The sequence below is a fragment of the Pongo pygmaeus genome, chromosome 6, assembly GCF_028885625.2.
Source record: "Pongo pygmaeus isolate AG05252 chromosome 6, NHGRI_mPonPyg2-v2.0_pri, whole genome shotgun sequence".
NCBI lineage: Eukaryota > Metazoa > Chordata > Mammalia > Primates > Hominidae > Pongo > Pongo pygmaeus.
The window spans coordinates 150,199,519-150,217,132 of NC_072379.2; the positions used below are offsets into that span (position 1 = coordinate 150,199,519).

Below are 17,614 nucleotides of genomic sequence, written 5' to 3' on the forward strand. Positions count from 1 at the left end.
AGTCCCAGCTACTCAGGAGGCTGAGGCAGAAGAATGGCGTGAGCCCAGGAGGTGGAGCTTGCAGTGAGCCGAGATCACACCACTGCACTCCAGACTGGGCAACAGAGCGAGACTCCATCTCAAAAAAACAAAAAGGTTCTAACCCCATAGGTTCCCTGTGAAGGCTGAATCTAAGGAGACTTAGCCTTGATCTAGACCAGGCTGGGAATGGGGCTGGTCTGGACTACATATTTTTAGCCTAATTCTCAAGCCCTGCTGAAATTAGCCAAAAAATAGAGAAGATCTGCCCTAGCTCTGTGTGTCCTAGCTGGAGAACTGTGGTACCATTGTTAATGACCAGTCATGGCTCCAGATTGCTTTGTTTGGTTGCCCAAACCAGCTGGGAGAAATGAGCTGTCAAGGAGAGCTGTCTTGGTCTCGCCATAAGAAGTGTCCAGCACATGTCAGGGTGATGAGACGTTGATAAGTCTTCCATTCCAGGAATCAGGAATAGCCAGAAGCTTTCCCTCTAAGGAAAGTAAGGAGGCCAGGTATTTGAGCTGTACTTCCCTCCTCTTCCTGACATTAATACCTTCAATTCCTGAATTTCTTTGCCTCATTCACAGCCCATTTTTCTTCTCGATGGCTCTGCTCTCTACTGTATCTCCCCTCCCAAATCAACACAGGTCATATTTCTTCCCAGGAAGCCCAGTTACCATGATACCAACTTCCACTGGTTTCTGTGCCCTTTGCCTGCTGTCTGCAGATGGATCTGTGAGCCCTGCTCCCTGTGTTCACTTTGTCCACTAATGCTGTTCCAATCCCCAAGCCTCTGCTATGTCTATCACACAAATTCATTCCTGTCCCATCCACTTAGCCGTGGCCCCCCTCAACCAATCTTATTCTGTAACAGAAGAGGTAGGGGTATCCCAAGCTTCAAAAATGGTGCAACGGGGAGAAGAAGAGATGACAGTTAATGCTGTAAGAACAGAAAACTGGAAGTGGGTCTTTCCCCCCTAGGCCCTTGCATCTGGAATATCAAAGAGTGGCAGAGACAGACTAAGCTGCCGTGTCTTCTGCATAGAAAACAATTTATTCATGAGCTCACAGGTGACATGAGTGCCCCAGTCATTAGTGACCTCCACCTGTTAGATGGCTTGGACATACCCCACCTAAATGCAACAGGAAGTGAAATGCATCTCTCCCAAAGTCTGCCAGCTCATCCAAGGAGGAGAAAACAGAGCTGGAGAAGCTTGCCTGTTTAATGGGAAGCGGGAAGAGATGGCACGTTAGGAGCACGAGGTATGGAGGCAAGAGCGAGCGGTGAGCAGCCCTAGTGGAAAAGCATGGGGGTAGAGGTAGTTAACGTGGGGTGGGGGAGATGGGGGAGTGCTGAAGAATTTCTACAGAGGCCAGTGACGGTTGCATTTCATTTCTTTGTAAAGAGAGGCAAGATGGGGCCTACCCCAAAGCAGTAGGACAGACGAACTCTGGCTGAGGATTGAGGAAACAACTTTCCCAATCCCTCTCAGGGGTGCAGACAGACGGACAGAGACAGATAGCTCCATATATACACATTTACACAAATAAATAAGGAGCTGCGATCTACTTGGCTAAGTATCGCCTGATCCCTCCACCCATCAGAAGCTGTTCCGGGGCATTTGCCACAGAACCTTCAGGCCTTAGGCATCTTAGAACCCACCCCCTCCCCAGGAATCCACCTCAGTCCCAACAGCTCCTCAGCAATAGAACCCCAGCCCCTTTAACCTTGAAGCCCTTAGTCTTGAAGGTCTCTGGAACAGGCTCAGGGCCAAGTGCTCACATCTCGGGTTCTGGGAGGAGTCTGGGAAGAGCACACCCAGGGCTAGGTTAATTGCCAACTAGCCCCTCTCAAGGCAGAATCACAGTTGCAGCCCCTCTGGTCCACAGAACCCTGACAGTCTCAGAGCAGGCTCAGATACAGATCCCTCACTTTCCTAAGTTCTTGGGCGCCCATTCAGGGCCGGGCCCCCTGCTCCATTTGTTGGTGCTGGCTCCGCACAGCAAACCTGTTGACGTGCACAGGTATGGGGACAACAATCTTGGGGTTTCTTACGGGCTCCCCAGAACGGCTGCTCACATTGCCAGCTTTGATGCGCTTCCACTTGGCCCGTCGATTCTGAAACCAGATCTTGACCTGCACCTCACTGAGCTTGAGGGCGTGGGCGATCTGAGAGCGCTCTGTCAAGCTCAGGTATTTCTTGCAATGAAATTCCTTCTCCAATTCCAAAAGCTGCTCACTGGTAAATGCTGTGCGGCGCCGTCGGCTTTTCCCCCCAGGAGCTGTGACCCCTGCTGTCACCGGTGCCCCCTCCTCAGCTCCAGTCCCCAGGCTTCCCTTTAGCTTCGGTTTAGGTCCCAGAAGAGCCCCTGGGCCCCCTGCAGAACTGTCCAGGAAACCGTCGTCCTCGCTGTCACCGCCTGAGCCCTCTTCCTCCTGTTCGCTGCCTGCTGGTTCTCCTGCTGATGCCTCCAGCTTCTCCTCATCTGAGCTGTACACCTTCCCCTCTGCTGTGAGGAGCAAGAAGCCAATGGATGGGGAGGGAGAAGCAAGGAAAAGAGAGTTGGAGGAGGCCCATGGAACCATGGCCAGAAATGGGGGGTTGGGAGACAAGAGCAGGAAAAAAGAAAGCCATGGAGAGGAGGAGATGGGAGGGACAGGAGGCAGAAGGATGGTACGTCCAGGATATGGAATGGGAAGAGGTTTAGGGAAGACAAAGAAATGGGAAGAAAGGTATTAACCAGCACAGATTTCACTACGGAAAAGTGTGGGAGGCAATAAGTGTGTGGACAATGACCCCTCAACTTCCCCACCACCCCCATCTCATTCTCACCCACCACCTCCCCAGCTCTCTCAGAACCTAGAGACCAAAGGCCCAGCATCGCAGTGATATACCACCCCTCCAGAGCCAGGCCTTGCAGCCTCAGGTGCCAGAATGAAGCAGTATGGGACCCGGCTTGGGATCCTTCTGGAGCCACTGTGGGGAGGAGTGAAGCAATGCAGAAGAACTGACCTTGGCAGGACAGCTGGGGAGAGGAGGGCTCAGCCTTTGCTCTTCTCCTAGGAGTCCTCATCTGGCCCAGCTGACGAGAGCTGTCTCATGGCCTCTGTTCTGTCTCCTCCTCTCCCTCTTCCCTAGATCTGCAGTCCCCGAACCTCATTTCCATGGCTCCCAGCCATGTAGCACCTTGAGTGTGGCCAGATTTTTTCTCCCAGTTACTTAGGCCTCCTGATCCCCTTTCAATCCTTACCCTTGACCTTAAAATGAAACCATCTCTTTCTCACGTTCCCCTTTCCCCAGCCAAGGATGCCTGAGCAGCACAAACAGCTGTTTTCTGCTCAAGTTCAGAATCCTGAGGCCCCTAAGCTTGATGTCAGCTGGGAGGACTGGAAGGACTATGGGAGGAGGAGGAGGAAGAGGGAAAAGTGCAACAGGGATAAATGAAGAGAAGGAAAGGGTAAAAAAGAAATTTTGATTCAGTAGAATACTGATTATTTGTAATCACAAGCATATAAACATTTTAATCCACACAATTCTAAAACTTAACTCAACCATTGGTTTTAATCTTTGTATCCAATGATGTTTATATCAGAACTGCAAATAATGCATTACACATGTTTTCAGTAAGTTTTACAAACTCCGTTTTCTACTCAAAGGACCAAAAAGCAGTGAAACAAGTCAAAAGACAATCAATAGGCAGGAGAAGAAGAGAAAATGGATAATCTGTAAGCTGAATAGTCAGCTCCTTTCCAGAAGTGTCCACTGTGCAAAGGCAGGAGGCCTGCATACCTACATGTAGGAATGCATCTCCCTGTATCGGCCACATATCAGATATGCCTGAGATAAGCAGACTCAGAGATTGAGAATACAACTCCAAGTAAACTAAATTCAGGGCACGGGGAAAGGCTTTATTAGACAAAGAGGGTGTGTGTGTTCACAGATAGAACATCTCCTGGCAGTCAGAGCTTCCTGGTGTTCTCCTTCAGCACACCCCGCCCCACCCCCTGCCAAGTTCCCTTCCCTCTCACAGGTGCAGTCTACACCTGGTCTTTTTCCTCAACAGCCACACTGACATTTTCTTTTCCTATCTTTCCTATCTTTCTTTCTTTTGAGACAGAGTGAGACTCTCACTCTGTCAGCAAGGCTAGAGTATAGTGCACAATCTTGACCCACTGCAGCCTTGACCTTCCAGGCTCAAGGGATCCTCCACCCTCAGCCTCCCAAGTAGCTGCGACCACAGGCACACACCATGCCTGGTTAATTCTGTTTATTTTTTTGTAGAGACAGGATCTCACTATGTTGCCCAGGCTGGTCTTGAACTTCTGGGTTCATACAATCCTCTAGCCCTGGCCTCCCAAAGTGCTAGGATTACAGGTGTGAGCCACTGTGCCCAGCTGACATTTTCCTTAGTGGCCAGAACTCTCACCCTTTTTCCACATCACCCATCTACATCCCAATCAACTTCATATCTCGAAGGTGTTTTCATCCCTCTCCTTTTCTTTCTGGAGTGCTTCCTGTTTCTTCTAACCTTCTCAAAGCCCATGCGGCATGCCCCAGTTTGGGCTCCCCCAGTCTTCCCATGCCACTCCTGTACGTTGCTTTTCACCAGCCAATGGCTTTTGTTCTTCTTTACTAGTTTGCTCAGGCTTCACCGGCGCCCAGCGTCAAGACCCATCTGGGTAAGTACTGTATCCTGTCTGTAGCTAATTCGCCCCTCATAATATCTCCCATCAGCTGTTCTTTCCCCTCTATCTCATCCCTAGCCAAATCTATGTTGTTTTCTCTAAGATTCACAGCCTTGGTTTCCTCCTTCATTTCATTAAGGTCTCTTCTCCCATTATTTTCCACTTCCACAGAACTCAAACTTAACATGCCCCAAATTGAACTCCAATCAGATCATTCCCCCAAACCAGCTCTTTCTCATCTTTATCCACATCATCCCCATCTCAGTTAATGGCAACTACATCCTCTGTGTGTTCAAACCTAACCTCAATGCCATCTTTTCACTCCTCTCTCTCACAACCCACATCCAGTCCATCTGCAAGCCCTGCTAGTGCTGCTGCCTTTAAAATACCCCCAGAGCCCAATCCTTTCTCCCTATCTCCTGCTTCCAACTAGTCCACATCACAATTGTCTCTGACCTGGTTCACTGTCATCTTCTAACTGGTTTCCCAGCTTCTGTCCTCCACACTCCACCTGGCCCATGATTCCTCTTTCTGTCTGGAATACACTACTCTTCACCTAGATCTTTGCACTAGCTTATTACCTACCTCTTTCAGGTCTTTATCAATGACACCTCCCCTGGTCATCCTTTTAAAATTTAAACCCTCTGATACTCTCTATCTCCTTTCTCTGATTTATTTGTTACTTTGGTCCATTTTACCAATTTTATTCATTTATTTTACTGGCTGTCTCTTCCTAATAGACTATAGCTTCGTGAAGGTAGGTATTCTGAATATTTCTCATTCACTGCAATATCTTCAGTGTCTTGAAAATGACCCGCACAGAGTAGACACTCAATAAGCATCTGTTGACTAAATAAAAGAAACGATTTCCAAATGCTCATGCATGTGCTCCCTGTCTCCTTTCTTTCCCTCCCTGTCCTTTCCTAAGCCCCTCCAATGATATTCCCCACAACCCCACCCCACCCAGCTCCAGTGCATAAGACATCTGCCTATGAATGTTATCCTTCCCACTTTTCAGAATGCCCTCAGATCTCACATTAGCTGGAGAGGAATTCATATGCAGTAGGAATCTATAGGATCTTAAAAATCTATCGGATGCTTAAAGAAATTAAGGACAATCCTAATACCATTAGTAAATCCTCTATTTTAATTTTTTAAAACATAGTTTGTAGTAAATAATAACAAGAAGAATAACAAAAGTTTGTACAAACTCAGCCCAATATTACAATATGTTAAACAGTGCTAAAAAGGCAGAAACTAGACTTCGAGGCTTGAAAGATAAAATCAGTTAGTACAACTCCAAGCACCCAGGGGGTGTCCAATAAATCTAAATTGATGATGATTGAGATGAGGCTCCCAGCTTCCCGATCTGGCAGGGCCCTCCTGAGATCGTATCATCCATCCCTCTGTCTTCAGACAGATCCATAAAATGAAGCCTACATGAGCCGGCCACCCTCAGTGCTGCTTTTAAAGCCATACAAGGAGCACAGGTTCACAACCTCTCTTGGTTACTTGATCCCAGTGGGATGCTGAGCGGCAGGGGCAAGAGTTTCTCTCTGAGCCTTTATAATCATGACATTGAAGACTCTGATAAGCAACTCTTGAAATGAAATGGGGTGGGACAATAGAAGAAAGCAATGAGAGGAGAAAATACAGCCACATGCCTCAGAGGAGAGTCCGGGACAATGAGTAAGACCGACAAGGAGTGAGAGAGAGAAGGAAAGGCCAAGGCAGGTGGAAAGAAGGCTGGGGAAGGAAAGAAGTGGGGTAGAGAAATAGCAGAACAATTAAGTGATGAGTCAGATAAAATAAAAGGGCTGAAAAGTCTAGAGAAGGGAGAGAGAAAATATGGGAAAAATCAGGGGAAAGAAAGCAAAAGGTACTTTTTAAGAAACACCTCATCTACCTTTCCCCCCAGAATACTGATACATTTGAAGCAAAGCAAAACATTTTGGCCCTGCCATTTGCTCTCTGCTGCCCCAAGAGAAGGAGCACTGTAGATTGCAGTAGACAAAGACACAGGCAGAGAAAGAGAATGCGCAAAACAGTAGTGCGATCCTTTACAATGTGGAAATTTCAAAACAGCTAACTATTTTCTCAGGAACTAGCTAAGAAATAAAAATATTTCCTTTTATCCAATTTATAATGAATATTAATAGTAAAAAATACAAATTGCACATAAAAATTTGCTATTGACTAAAAATTGAAAGAAGCAAATCTTTTTTTTTTTTTTTCTTTTTTCTGAGACAGGCGCTTGCTCTGTCACCCAGACTGGAATGCAGTAGAGTAATCATAGCTCACCGCAGCCTTGAACTCCTGGTCTCAAGTGATCCTCCTGCCTCAGCCTCCTGAGTAGCTGGGCCACAGGCGCACACCATCATGGCTGGCTAACTTTTTTGTTTTTATTTTTTTTTACTTTTTTGCAGAGTTGGGGTCCTACTATGTTGCCCAGGCTGGTCTCAAACTTCTGGACTCAAGCAAACCTCCCACCTCGGCTTCCCAAAGTGCTGGGATTACAGGTGTGAGCCATCACGCCTGGCAAGAAGCAAATCTTGTTGATAAAATTTCTATTTGCAAAATTTGATTTAGAATAACTGGACTTGGTAGATACAATGTTCATAAAAGTAAATTTCTGGCTGGGCATGGTGGTTCATGCCTGTAATCCCAGCACTTTGGGAGGCTGAGGTGGGTGGATCACCTGAGGTCAGGAGTTCACCACCAGCCTGGCCAACATGGTGAAACCCTGTCTCTACTAAAAATACAAAAATTAGCCGGGAGTGTTGGCGTGCGCCTGTGATTCCAGCTACTTTTGAGGCTGAGGCAGGGTTGCAGTGAGCAGAGATTGCGCCACTGTACTCCAGCCTGGGTGACAGAGTCTCTTGTCTCAAAAAAAAAAAAAAAAAAAAAGAGAAAAAAAGTAAATTTCCAATTTCAGACAGTATAATTGGTTGGTATGAACAAAAAACAATAAATAAATAAGAATTAAAAATGTTACATGGAAAATTGCAAGTTGTTGGTTTGCATGAAAAAAATTTCCTATGGAAAATAATGAAATAATGATTCTGATGAGAATACTTCAGCAAAATGAAAATTTTTAAATTGTAAACTATTTTGTTGTGCTAGGTAGGTAGGTCAAACAGACAGAAAGGTTCTGCCCTTTGTGTATGAGAATGATATTATTGGTAATAAGAAGAGTATATTGAGTTTCCAGCTTGTTCCCTATGGTTGAGTCTAGTCTGTGAAAACAGTTTGGCCTCTGGTCAGGGGAAGTGATGGTAAGACAGACTGGTCATTAGGAAACAGAGTTCATGTGAATTCTGGTGGATGCTATTATCCTAAGAACTAGAAATCACAAGGTTTGAAACTTGATTACTTGTAGAGTTCATGTCAAGGGCATTAATCTCATTCTAGAGAACAGCACTCATGCTCCAGGAGACGTGCTTGCATGGGGCCTTCCTTCCAAGAGGAAGGGGAGCAGCTCCAGAGTCAGAAAGAAGGCCCATCTCGGTAATGGGTCAGTTCAGGCTAGGGAAGATATCAAGGGCCAAAGAATCCATGGTAGGTGTTCTCCAGCAGAAAGAACACAATGCCCTAGACTCACTCCATCTAGGCAGGGAGGCCTGCGCTAGAGGCACCGAGGAGGAGGAGGAGGAAAAGCCAGAGGGAGTGGAGGACAACTTTATGCTCCTAGCTACAGGAATTCATCTAGCCCCTGCGCCGTCCCTCATTCACCCCATTACTGCAGCTCCTGCTGTTATCGCCATAGGAAATCAATTATCTTTAGTATTCATAGAAGAGAAGCCCCTCAGTTCTGACTTATCTTCTCTCTACTTCAAAAACAACTATCCTAACACTTGCCCCAACCACTCTTAGGAAAGGTTAGGCTCTCTCCTGGCCGGCCCATCTTAGGACAATGAATCTCTTCCTGATTTTTGCAGGCCAACTACTCATCTCCCTGAATCCAGTTCCAGTTTGGGTGGGGTCAAAAGGTGGGAAGAAACACAGGTCATTCCTTAAAAAAGAGACATATTTGCCATCACTCCCACTTCTAAATCCTCATTTCATCATGCCCAATACAGAATTATTTCTCTGTTCTTTTCAAAAACAGTACTTTCTCCCATTGTTTAAAACAGCCAGCTCACTCTCAGTTTATTTTTCACTCATTCTCATGAATTTCATGCTTCCATTATGCTCCTACTCCTGCCTATAATTTTAGGTATAATTGGAAACATTCATTTTCATTTTCTCTCTCTCTCTCTGCACTCTTCCTATGACTCTTTAGCATTCTTTACTCCAAGTCAAAAAAATTTTCTTTACATCACTGTCATCCAGAACCCCTCCCAGCTTCATGACAAGTTCAGGGCAATTTCCCACCATTTTAAGCTCAGACCTCCTTTCAGGGCATACTAACACTGCCATTTCCAAGAGCACCCTTGTATGATCTTTAACTTTTCAAAACATTTTCCACATTTACTATCTTATCTTCAAGCAGTTGACTGACGTAGAGCAGATCTATTATTAGTAGTAATAGGAGGGGTAGTAACCTTATTTTCTGGTGAAAAAATGGAGTTTCAGACAGATTAAATATTTCCTAAGTCACGCAGAGAGGGACAGAGTGTCAGGTCTAGAATCAGAGAGGGACAGGGTGTCAGCTCTCCTAAAGCTGCAGTTAATGCTGTTTTCATTCTTTCCAGTAAACTATTTTCTCCTCCTCTCCCACTTGTAAAAGCCCTCTCCCCAGCTGTCTCATTAGATAAATAACCTTCTTATCAAATCCAAGTTTAGATCTCACTCCTTTTGGTTAGACTCAGTGGCTCACACCTGTAATCCTAGCACTTTGGGAAGCCAAGGTGGGCAGATCACTTGAGGCCAGGAGTTGGAGACCAGCCTGGCCAACATGGTGAAACCCCATCTCTACTAAAAATACAAAAAAATTAGCTGGGCACATTGGTTCACACCTGTAATCCCAACTACTCGGGAGGCTGAGGTAGGAGAATCACTTGAACCTGGGAGCAGAGGTTGCAGTAAGCTGAGATCACACCACTGCACTCCAGCCTGGGCGACAGAGTGAGACCCTGTCTCAAAAACAAAACAAAAAGAGAGAGAGAGAGAGAAAGAAAAAGATCTCATCCCTTTCACTTACTACCACAGAATCCTAGCCTAATCGTTAATATCTTCCCTTAACATTCTCAGAGAAGATTCTTAAAATTGTTATCAGATAGGTTTCACTCACCAAACTTCACCTGTCCTTTAACAAGCTACTTTTCCTGTCATTCCTGAGACAAAATTCCCATCAAATCTTTCTCCCGTTCTTTTGTCCTTATTGGTTTGTATGATGTAATCTTACCAGTCAGTGCTTCTTTTATTTAAAAATGTATTTTTGGCTGGGCACGGTGGCTCATGCCTGTAATCCTAGCACTTTGGGAGGCTGAGGCGGGCGGATCACTTGAGGTCAGGAGTTTGAGACCAGCCTTGCCAACATGGTAAAACCCTGTTTCTACTAAAACTACAAAAATTAGCCAGGCATGGCGGTGCGCGCCTGTAATCTCAGCTACTCAGGAGGCTGAGGCAGGAGAATCGCTTGAACCCAGGAGTCAGAGGTTGCAGTGAGCAGATGTCGCACCACTGCACTCCAGCCTGGGCAACAGAGTGAGACTCTGTCTCAAAAAAAAAAAAAAAAAAAGTGTATTTTCTAACTTTGAAAATAATAACACCTGTAATCCCAGCACTTTGGGAGGCTGAGGCGGGCACATCACGAGGTCAGGAATTTAAGACCAACCAGCCTGGCCAACATAGTGAAACCCTGTCTCTACTAAAAATACAAAAATTAGCTGGGCATGGTGGCACATGCCTGTAGTCCCAGCTACTTGGGAGGCTGAGGCAGGAGAATCACTTGAACCCGGGAGGCGGAGGTTGCGGGGAGCCAAGATCGCACCACTGCACTCCAACCCGGGCAACAGAGTGAGATTCTGTCTCAAAAACAAACAAACAAACAAAAACACCCAATGTTCTCTAGCTTCTAGTTTATAACTTTCTCCCTCATTCCTCATAGAGCTCTTTCTCGTATAGGCATCAGAGAAAACAGAAAGCCTCGTTGAGGGATGGAAATTTTTGTACTATCTTCATCTCTCTCTGCCTTCCTCATTACAGAACTCTCTTCAGACCTTCACTGCCAGGATCTCTTTATCACTATTTAACTAGCCAGTGGGGAAACAAAGGATTTCCTTTTAGTATTTCTTCCTAATACTGAAGGGGAGCTGAAGGCCCATTCTTTTCCTTCTTTCTGGTTGAGGCAGACATCTGTTTTGGGTTGTTTTTGTCTGCCCAGCATACCTTCCCCCTTTTGCTCAGTAGCAGTACCCGCTTCCTTCAGGTACTGCTTCCCCGCTACACTACCCACTACTTGGTGGGTCTGTCAACAGCATTTCTCTACCTTCCTGACTAAAGGTGGGCATGTGACTTGGTTCTGACCAATTGTAATATGCTATCTCCCTGGAGCCATGACTCAAGCTAGTGAATCAGTCATCCCAGGGTTTTATATACACTAGAATCCACTCAAGTCCTAACCTGGGATTATAAAAATTTAGAACTGCATGTGCTTGTGCCTTCTCTTACCTCTAGCTAAATGAAGAAAGCTGTCTTAAGGAGAGAATGAGGTGAAGACAGAGAGAGGAGCCAGGTTGGGAGAGAAAAAGAAAGACCTCACAACACTACTTACATTTCTGAATCCACTCAGGTATTTTGCAGTTAGAGGAAGCAATAAATCCCCATTTTAGCTGAGAGCTGAGCCACTATCACTACCAACCCAAAGAGTTCTGACTAAATACAATGCTGTAACCAGAAGAGACAATGGTCACATGACTCTAGGGAAAGGAAGCCTCTCCATCTCACTCCCACAACTCTCCCATCCATGCTAATGTTTCCATATTACCTAAAATTATTCATAGTAATACCACATAAGATTCCACCAGTTTGAAATTCATTTGGACTTTTAAAAATCTCAATCCACCTGAGTTTGAATTAGTTTAATCCAGTGGCTTTGATTTTAACATCAAATTGAAATGAAACATATGAGGGAATAGAAATTTTTTGATAAAGAAACAAGAAGAGTTTTTTTTGTTTTTGTTTTTGTTTTTGTTTTTAAAGGAGAGAAAGGGAGATCAGGCCCTAGTGAGGTACAGTAAAGGAGTTTTCAGCAGGCTTGAGATTTACAGAGGACACCAAAATATAAGACAGAGAAACCGAAAAGAGGGAGAAAGAGCCAAAGATACATGTGAAATCTACCCCTATTAGATTCAGTACAATGTTCTTTCCTGGCAGTCCTCGAATAATCAGTTCTCAGAACACAGAACTACTCTATCATCACCCCCAGAAATATTTGTCCTTTTCAATACATAGAGTGTCACCTATCCTACACCATTCCTAGTAACAAGATCTTTCCCAACTTAATTCCCAGGAAAGCGCCTCACGTATTTCCAAGGCAAGGACAATAAGGATAAATTCTTGAGCACCTATTATTTTCAGGATGCTGCACAAATATCTGTGCATTTAATCCTTAACCCTGTGAGGTAAATATTACTGTCCTTACTTTGCTGGTGAGGAAACAGACTGTAGAGGTGAGTACTTCCTATAGATCACAAAGAAAGTGCACCACCAACATCTGTACCCAGCTTTCCTGACCAAAGCCCATGCTTGCTCCTTTGCACTACACCTCATCTCTTTGTTAACATTTAATGTAAAAAAAGAGTCTGAATTTTTTTTTTTTTTTAAGACAGGGTCTCACTCCGTTACCCAGGCTGGAGTGTAGTGGCATGATCTTGGCTCAGTGCAGCCTCCACCTCCCAGGCTCAAGGGATCCTCTTACCTCAGCCTCCTGTGTAGCTGGGACCACAGGTGTGTGCCACCACTGCTAGCTAATTTTCTGTATTTTTTGTAGAGACGGGATTTTGCCATGTTGCCCAGGCTGGTCTCGAACTCCTAGCCTCAGCCTCCCAAAGTGCTGGGATTACAGCCATGAGCCACTGCACCCAGGCAGAGACTGAATTTTTGTTGTTGTTTTTTGAGACAAGGTCTTGCTCTGTTGTGCAGGCTGGAGTGCAGTAGTGCAATCACATCTCACTGCAGCCTCAAGCCTCAACCTCTCAGTTTCCAGCAATCCTCCTACCTCAGCCTTCCGAGTAGCTGGGACTAGAGATACACACCACCATACCTGGCAAATTTCTTTTGGTAGAGACAAGGTCTCACTATGTTATACCAGGCTGATCTCAAACTCAAGGACTCAAGTGATCCACCTCGGCCTCCGAAAGAGCTGAGATTACAGGTATGAGCCACCATACTAGGATGAGACTGAATTCTAATGTCAGCCTATCATAAATATTGTTCCAGATACAGAAACAATATAGAAGGCCAGGAACCAATTTTACAACACAACTTCTCTTCTTTTCCACTGCTTCCTTCCTCACCAGTTAAAGTTGGTCCCAACTGATCCCCAATCTGTTTGGCCTATACAAAATCTACCGTCTTTATCAAATGTTTCTCTCTTTCATTTAATGTGACAGCTATACACAGTCATAGCTCAGGTATGCCCTCCCCAATCCCAGAAGACAAGCCTTTTCCATGGTAAAGACCAGCCCTGATCTCACCTCAAGACGCATGCATCTTACCTTGCTACCTCCTCCTCCATGACTACACCACCACTGAAAAGTATAGTTTCCCCAGGCCCTTTGCTCAGGATGCCTTTCTTTTTTAAAAGAAACAATTCATTAATAAAGATATCCTTATAGATAAAAACAGAATTGTAGAGCTGGAAGGAATCTTAGAGATCACCTAATTCAAGCCCCTAATTTTACGGATGAGGAAGCTAAGACACTTCCTTTGCTTAGGCTAATCAGTTTATGTACTTGTAGTGTCCACACATAATTCATAGAATAGTTATTAATTGCAGCACAAAGCACTTCTTGCCTTTACACTCAGGGTAATTACATCTCCTTCCCTCAATGGAGACACCTCTGCATTACTTCTCTTCCCACTGTCCCCACTACAGAGTTCTGTTTTCTCCATTACTTCTATTATAATATCATCTTCTCCATAATTCAGTCAAGACATCTGCCTCCCATTACCCGCAGTCAGAAGTATTTTCCTGCTCCTCCCAGTCCTCATATTTTGAACAGTGCCTTTTGCTTATAACCCTCATCTGAGTTCCTATAGCCCCTCTACTTCTAATACAGATTCTTTTCATCACATAAGGATCATTGCTTTCCCCTCTATAATGGCCAGTGAAGACAGTGCTTGCGGCACCTCTTTCTACTACACCTTAATTCAACTTGTGTGGGCCACTCCTCTATTGCACCAAATGCAAGCATCTCTTCTCCCTATCACCCTTTCTCTCAATTAGTCCTAGCACATCAGCATTTCATCCACAGTACTCTAAACTGATAACTTTCTCCCAACAGGCTCAGACTTCCAATAAAAATTTCCCGCCTCTTTTTTACTACTCCTAATCCAGGTTTTTGTCGGTTATGAGCACTACCTTGCATAGAGAGCTCTGTCCTTCTCACTGGTTCAGACACAAAGTTTCTTTCCTACACCAGCACAGGGCATTTCCGCATTCCCTCCTTCTTCCCACCAAATTCTTTCCTTCTCATCATTCCTGTTTAAATCTCTCTCTCTTTTATACATCTACTCAATTACTTCTCTCCTTTCTATTTCGTAATTCCAAATCAGTTTCTTTTCCTATTACTTTTCTTTTCCTATTACTTCCCAGGCAGAATTCTTGCTTCCTATTGTAACATTTCTCTCAATGCAAAGCACTTTGCTCACAATGCATGTTCTTCCTTCTTTCCAATTAAAATATTTCCCCCATTATTCCAAATATTACCTCTCTGCATTATTCCCAGTACAGTCTACTCACGCCTGCCACTCCAAGTATAAGAATCCTCCTCCTAATCATCTATTATATATATATCTCCATATTCACATGTGCCACCTTAGAGACTCTTTCTTTCTGCCAACCCGTGAAGGGTTACTTTCACTATGGCACAGGGCATCTCAGCCTCTGATTCTAATCCTCCTAATAAAATTTTCCTGTTGTCACTCCTGAGGTCTATCTCTGATCCAGGGGGTTATTCACCCTTTTATGCCCTTAAGTCCTTTGTCAGTCTGGTAAAGCCTATGAACACTTTCTAGAATAATGCTTTTAGATGTACAACATAAAATACATAGTATTACATTTGAAGTCAAGTATATTAAAATATAGTTTAAAACAGAATTTGTGATATAATCATGTTTCTTTATTCATTAAACAAGGTCCCTCCAAAGACTGTAAATGTATATCAAACTATCTGTGATTTCTTTCAGTGACAAAAACATCATGCATGCTGAAACAACTATGATTTTTGGCCTATATTCATAGTTGAAGTGATAAAAAATAAAGGTATAAATTTTCTCCCACCCATAGCTAAAAGATCCCCTGATGAAAAGTCTGTGGAGTCCAGGTTGAGAGCTCTACTTTAAACACTGAGGCCTAGAGAATTGAAAGGAATATTAAAAATCATCTGAACCAAAACTTTTGGTCCAGCTGAGGAAACCAAAGCCTAGAGAAGTCACATGACTTTGAATCTCCCACTGTGTCTCAAATATACTAAGTCTGTAATAGACAGACAATAAATGTTCCCTGAATTGAACTAAGTGACTTGTCAAAATTATACAACTAATGAGTGACAAAGGTGAGAACTGAACCCACGTGTCACAACTCCTAAACAAATGTTCCATCAATCACATTAAGTTAATGCAGTATTTGCCTTTCTATAAATGTCAATGCAGCAATCACTCTGACTTGTATGCTCAAAAGTTCTAGGAAAACATGCTCTGGATCTCCATCACTTCCACCAAAAATCTCCCTCTTGTTTCTAACAACATAATTCTCTAATTCCACGTCATATTATCATTTTCTGTTTTCCTCTCATAAGTAAATATCATATCTTGACAATCATAATGGATACCTATTCAGAAATTAATTAATGGTCATCCAAATGTTCCCTAGCTACAATCAGGTGCTTAGCTTACAGTAATCAGCACTTGAATACTAGGCTCCTAGGAAGTCTCCCTGGTCTCCTTGCATGATTTCAATTATTATTGCCAATCTGTATTCAGAAATTAGCAAATCTTTTTATGCTTAGTTTAAAAAAACAATGTTTACTACAACAGCATGTCTCAAGTTTGTCCCATCATATTCCCATATCTTCTATATAACCTTAAACTACAAATGTTTTCTTCACCATACCCAATACTGGTATTAATTTTCATGTCAATCTCTCACTACATTTTTGTCATCCATCTAACAAATATATATGGAGTAGCTACCATTTCTCACTTCCTAAGCTTTTGCATTCAGGCAATCCAATCTTCTTTTTCCCCTGAGTGAATAATTGCTCTAGACACCCCCAACTCAAAGTTTTCTTCTGCATTTTTTTTTTTTTTTTTTTGAGATGGAGTTTTGCTCCCCAGGCTGGAGTGCAATGGCGCAATCTCGGCTCACTGCAACATCTGCCTCCTGGGTTCAAGTGATTCTCCTGCCTCAGCCTCCTGAGTAGCTGGGACCACAGGCATGCGCCACCAAGCCCGGCTAATTTTGTATTTTTAGTAGAGACGGGGTTTCTCCATGTTGGTCAGGCTGGTCTGAAACTCCCAATCTCAGGTGATCTGCCTGTCTCGGCCTCCCAAAGTGCTGGGATTACAGGCGTGAGCCACCGCGCTCGGCTTTCTGCACTTCTCCACATTCACGGCTCTTTTCATCATTTCCCCAGCACATAGCATCCTTTTCACCCATTGTTGCTGTGATGCATATCTGCACCACATCTTGCACACAGCAAGTTAGCTTTGATTACTCTCAGCCAGAGCTCACACAAACCGTCAGACACATGAGATCATCTCTGCCCATCCCACCTAAGACAGAATTCTGTTCTCTCCTGTCATTTAGAGCTTCCTGTTCTCTTCTCTCCATTATTCCTAATACACTGAGGACCCATTATCCAGTTCAAAGCTCCTTTTCCTCCATCACTTTCACAGAACTCTGTTCTTGAAACTCTCTAGATCCGTCATGTTGAATATGGTCACCACTGTTCACCTGTGGCTACTGACCAACGGAAACATGGCTAGTCCAAACGGAGGTGTGCTGGAGTGTAAAATAACACCGGAGTTTGAAGACTTAATACGAAAAGAGGATATAAAATTATATCATTAAAATGTTAATATTGATTAATGTTGAAATAATATTTTGGACATCTTGAGTTAAATAAAATTAAAATTAATTTTACCGATTTCTATCTTTTTAATGTGGCTAAAAAAAATTTTTAATGACATATATGGCTTGCATATATCTCTACTAGCCAGCACTGCTTTGGGCTCTTCTATTGAGTCATACTTTAATCTTTCCTAACAGTTCGGAATTCTCTCCTCTTTATTACTCTTACTAAAAGATGTTCTCTCAATTTTTCCCACTGCTTCCCACATTCCAAACTTGTGATTCTTTTCAATCTACCATTTTCAATAACTTTCTACCCAATTACTTCTATATATCATACTTCTTTTCATCTGCTAATATAGCGTCTACTCCTGCAATCAAATCATAACAAAGTTCCTTCTATCCTTCGTCAGTTCTAGTAGAGAATGGTGCCTGTCTTAACTCTCAATAAATTTAAAAAAATAGTCCCTGTAATTCCCAAAGAAAATCACTAATCATTCTCCAAATTGGCCTATCTACACTATGACTTTATTTAAACGGGTTAGCAGTTGTAAAACACTAAACAAATGTAAATTAATAATAATTTCAGACCCATGTCACTCATTCACACAAGGAAAACAATTTCTCCTCTGTCATTTTAAAGATTGCATTATTTCTCCAAATTCTTC

The 17,614-nt window shown here is 43.6% G+C and overlaps 1 protein-coding gene across 1 annotated transcript in view; it reads right to left on the reverse strand.

Annotated features, from left to right (window-relative positions):
- Nucleotides 1-17,614, reverse strand: part of GBX1 (gastrulation brain homeobox 1) — a 21,127-nt gene continuing 3,513 nt past the window's right edge. The window contains exon 2 of the mRNA XM_054496885.2: nucleotides 1-2,529. Coding sequence (XP_054352860.1) covers nucleotides 1,976-2,529 — 554 coding nt within the window. The 3' untranslated portion in view covers nucleotides 1-1,975. The remainder of the gene's footprint in view (nucleotides 2,530-17,614) is intronic.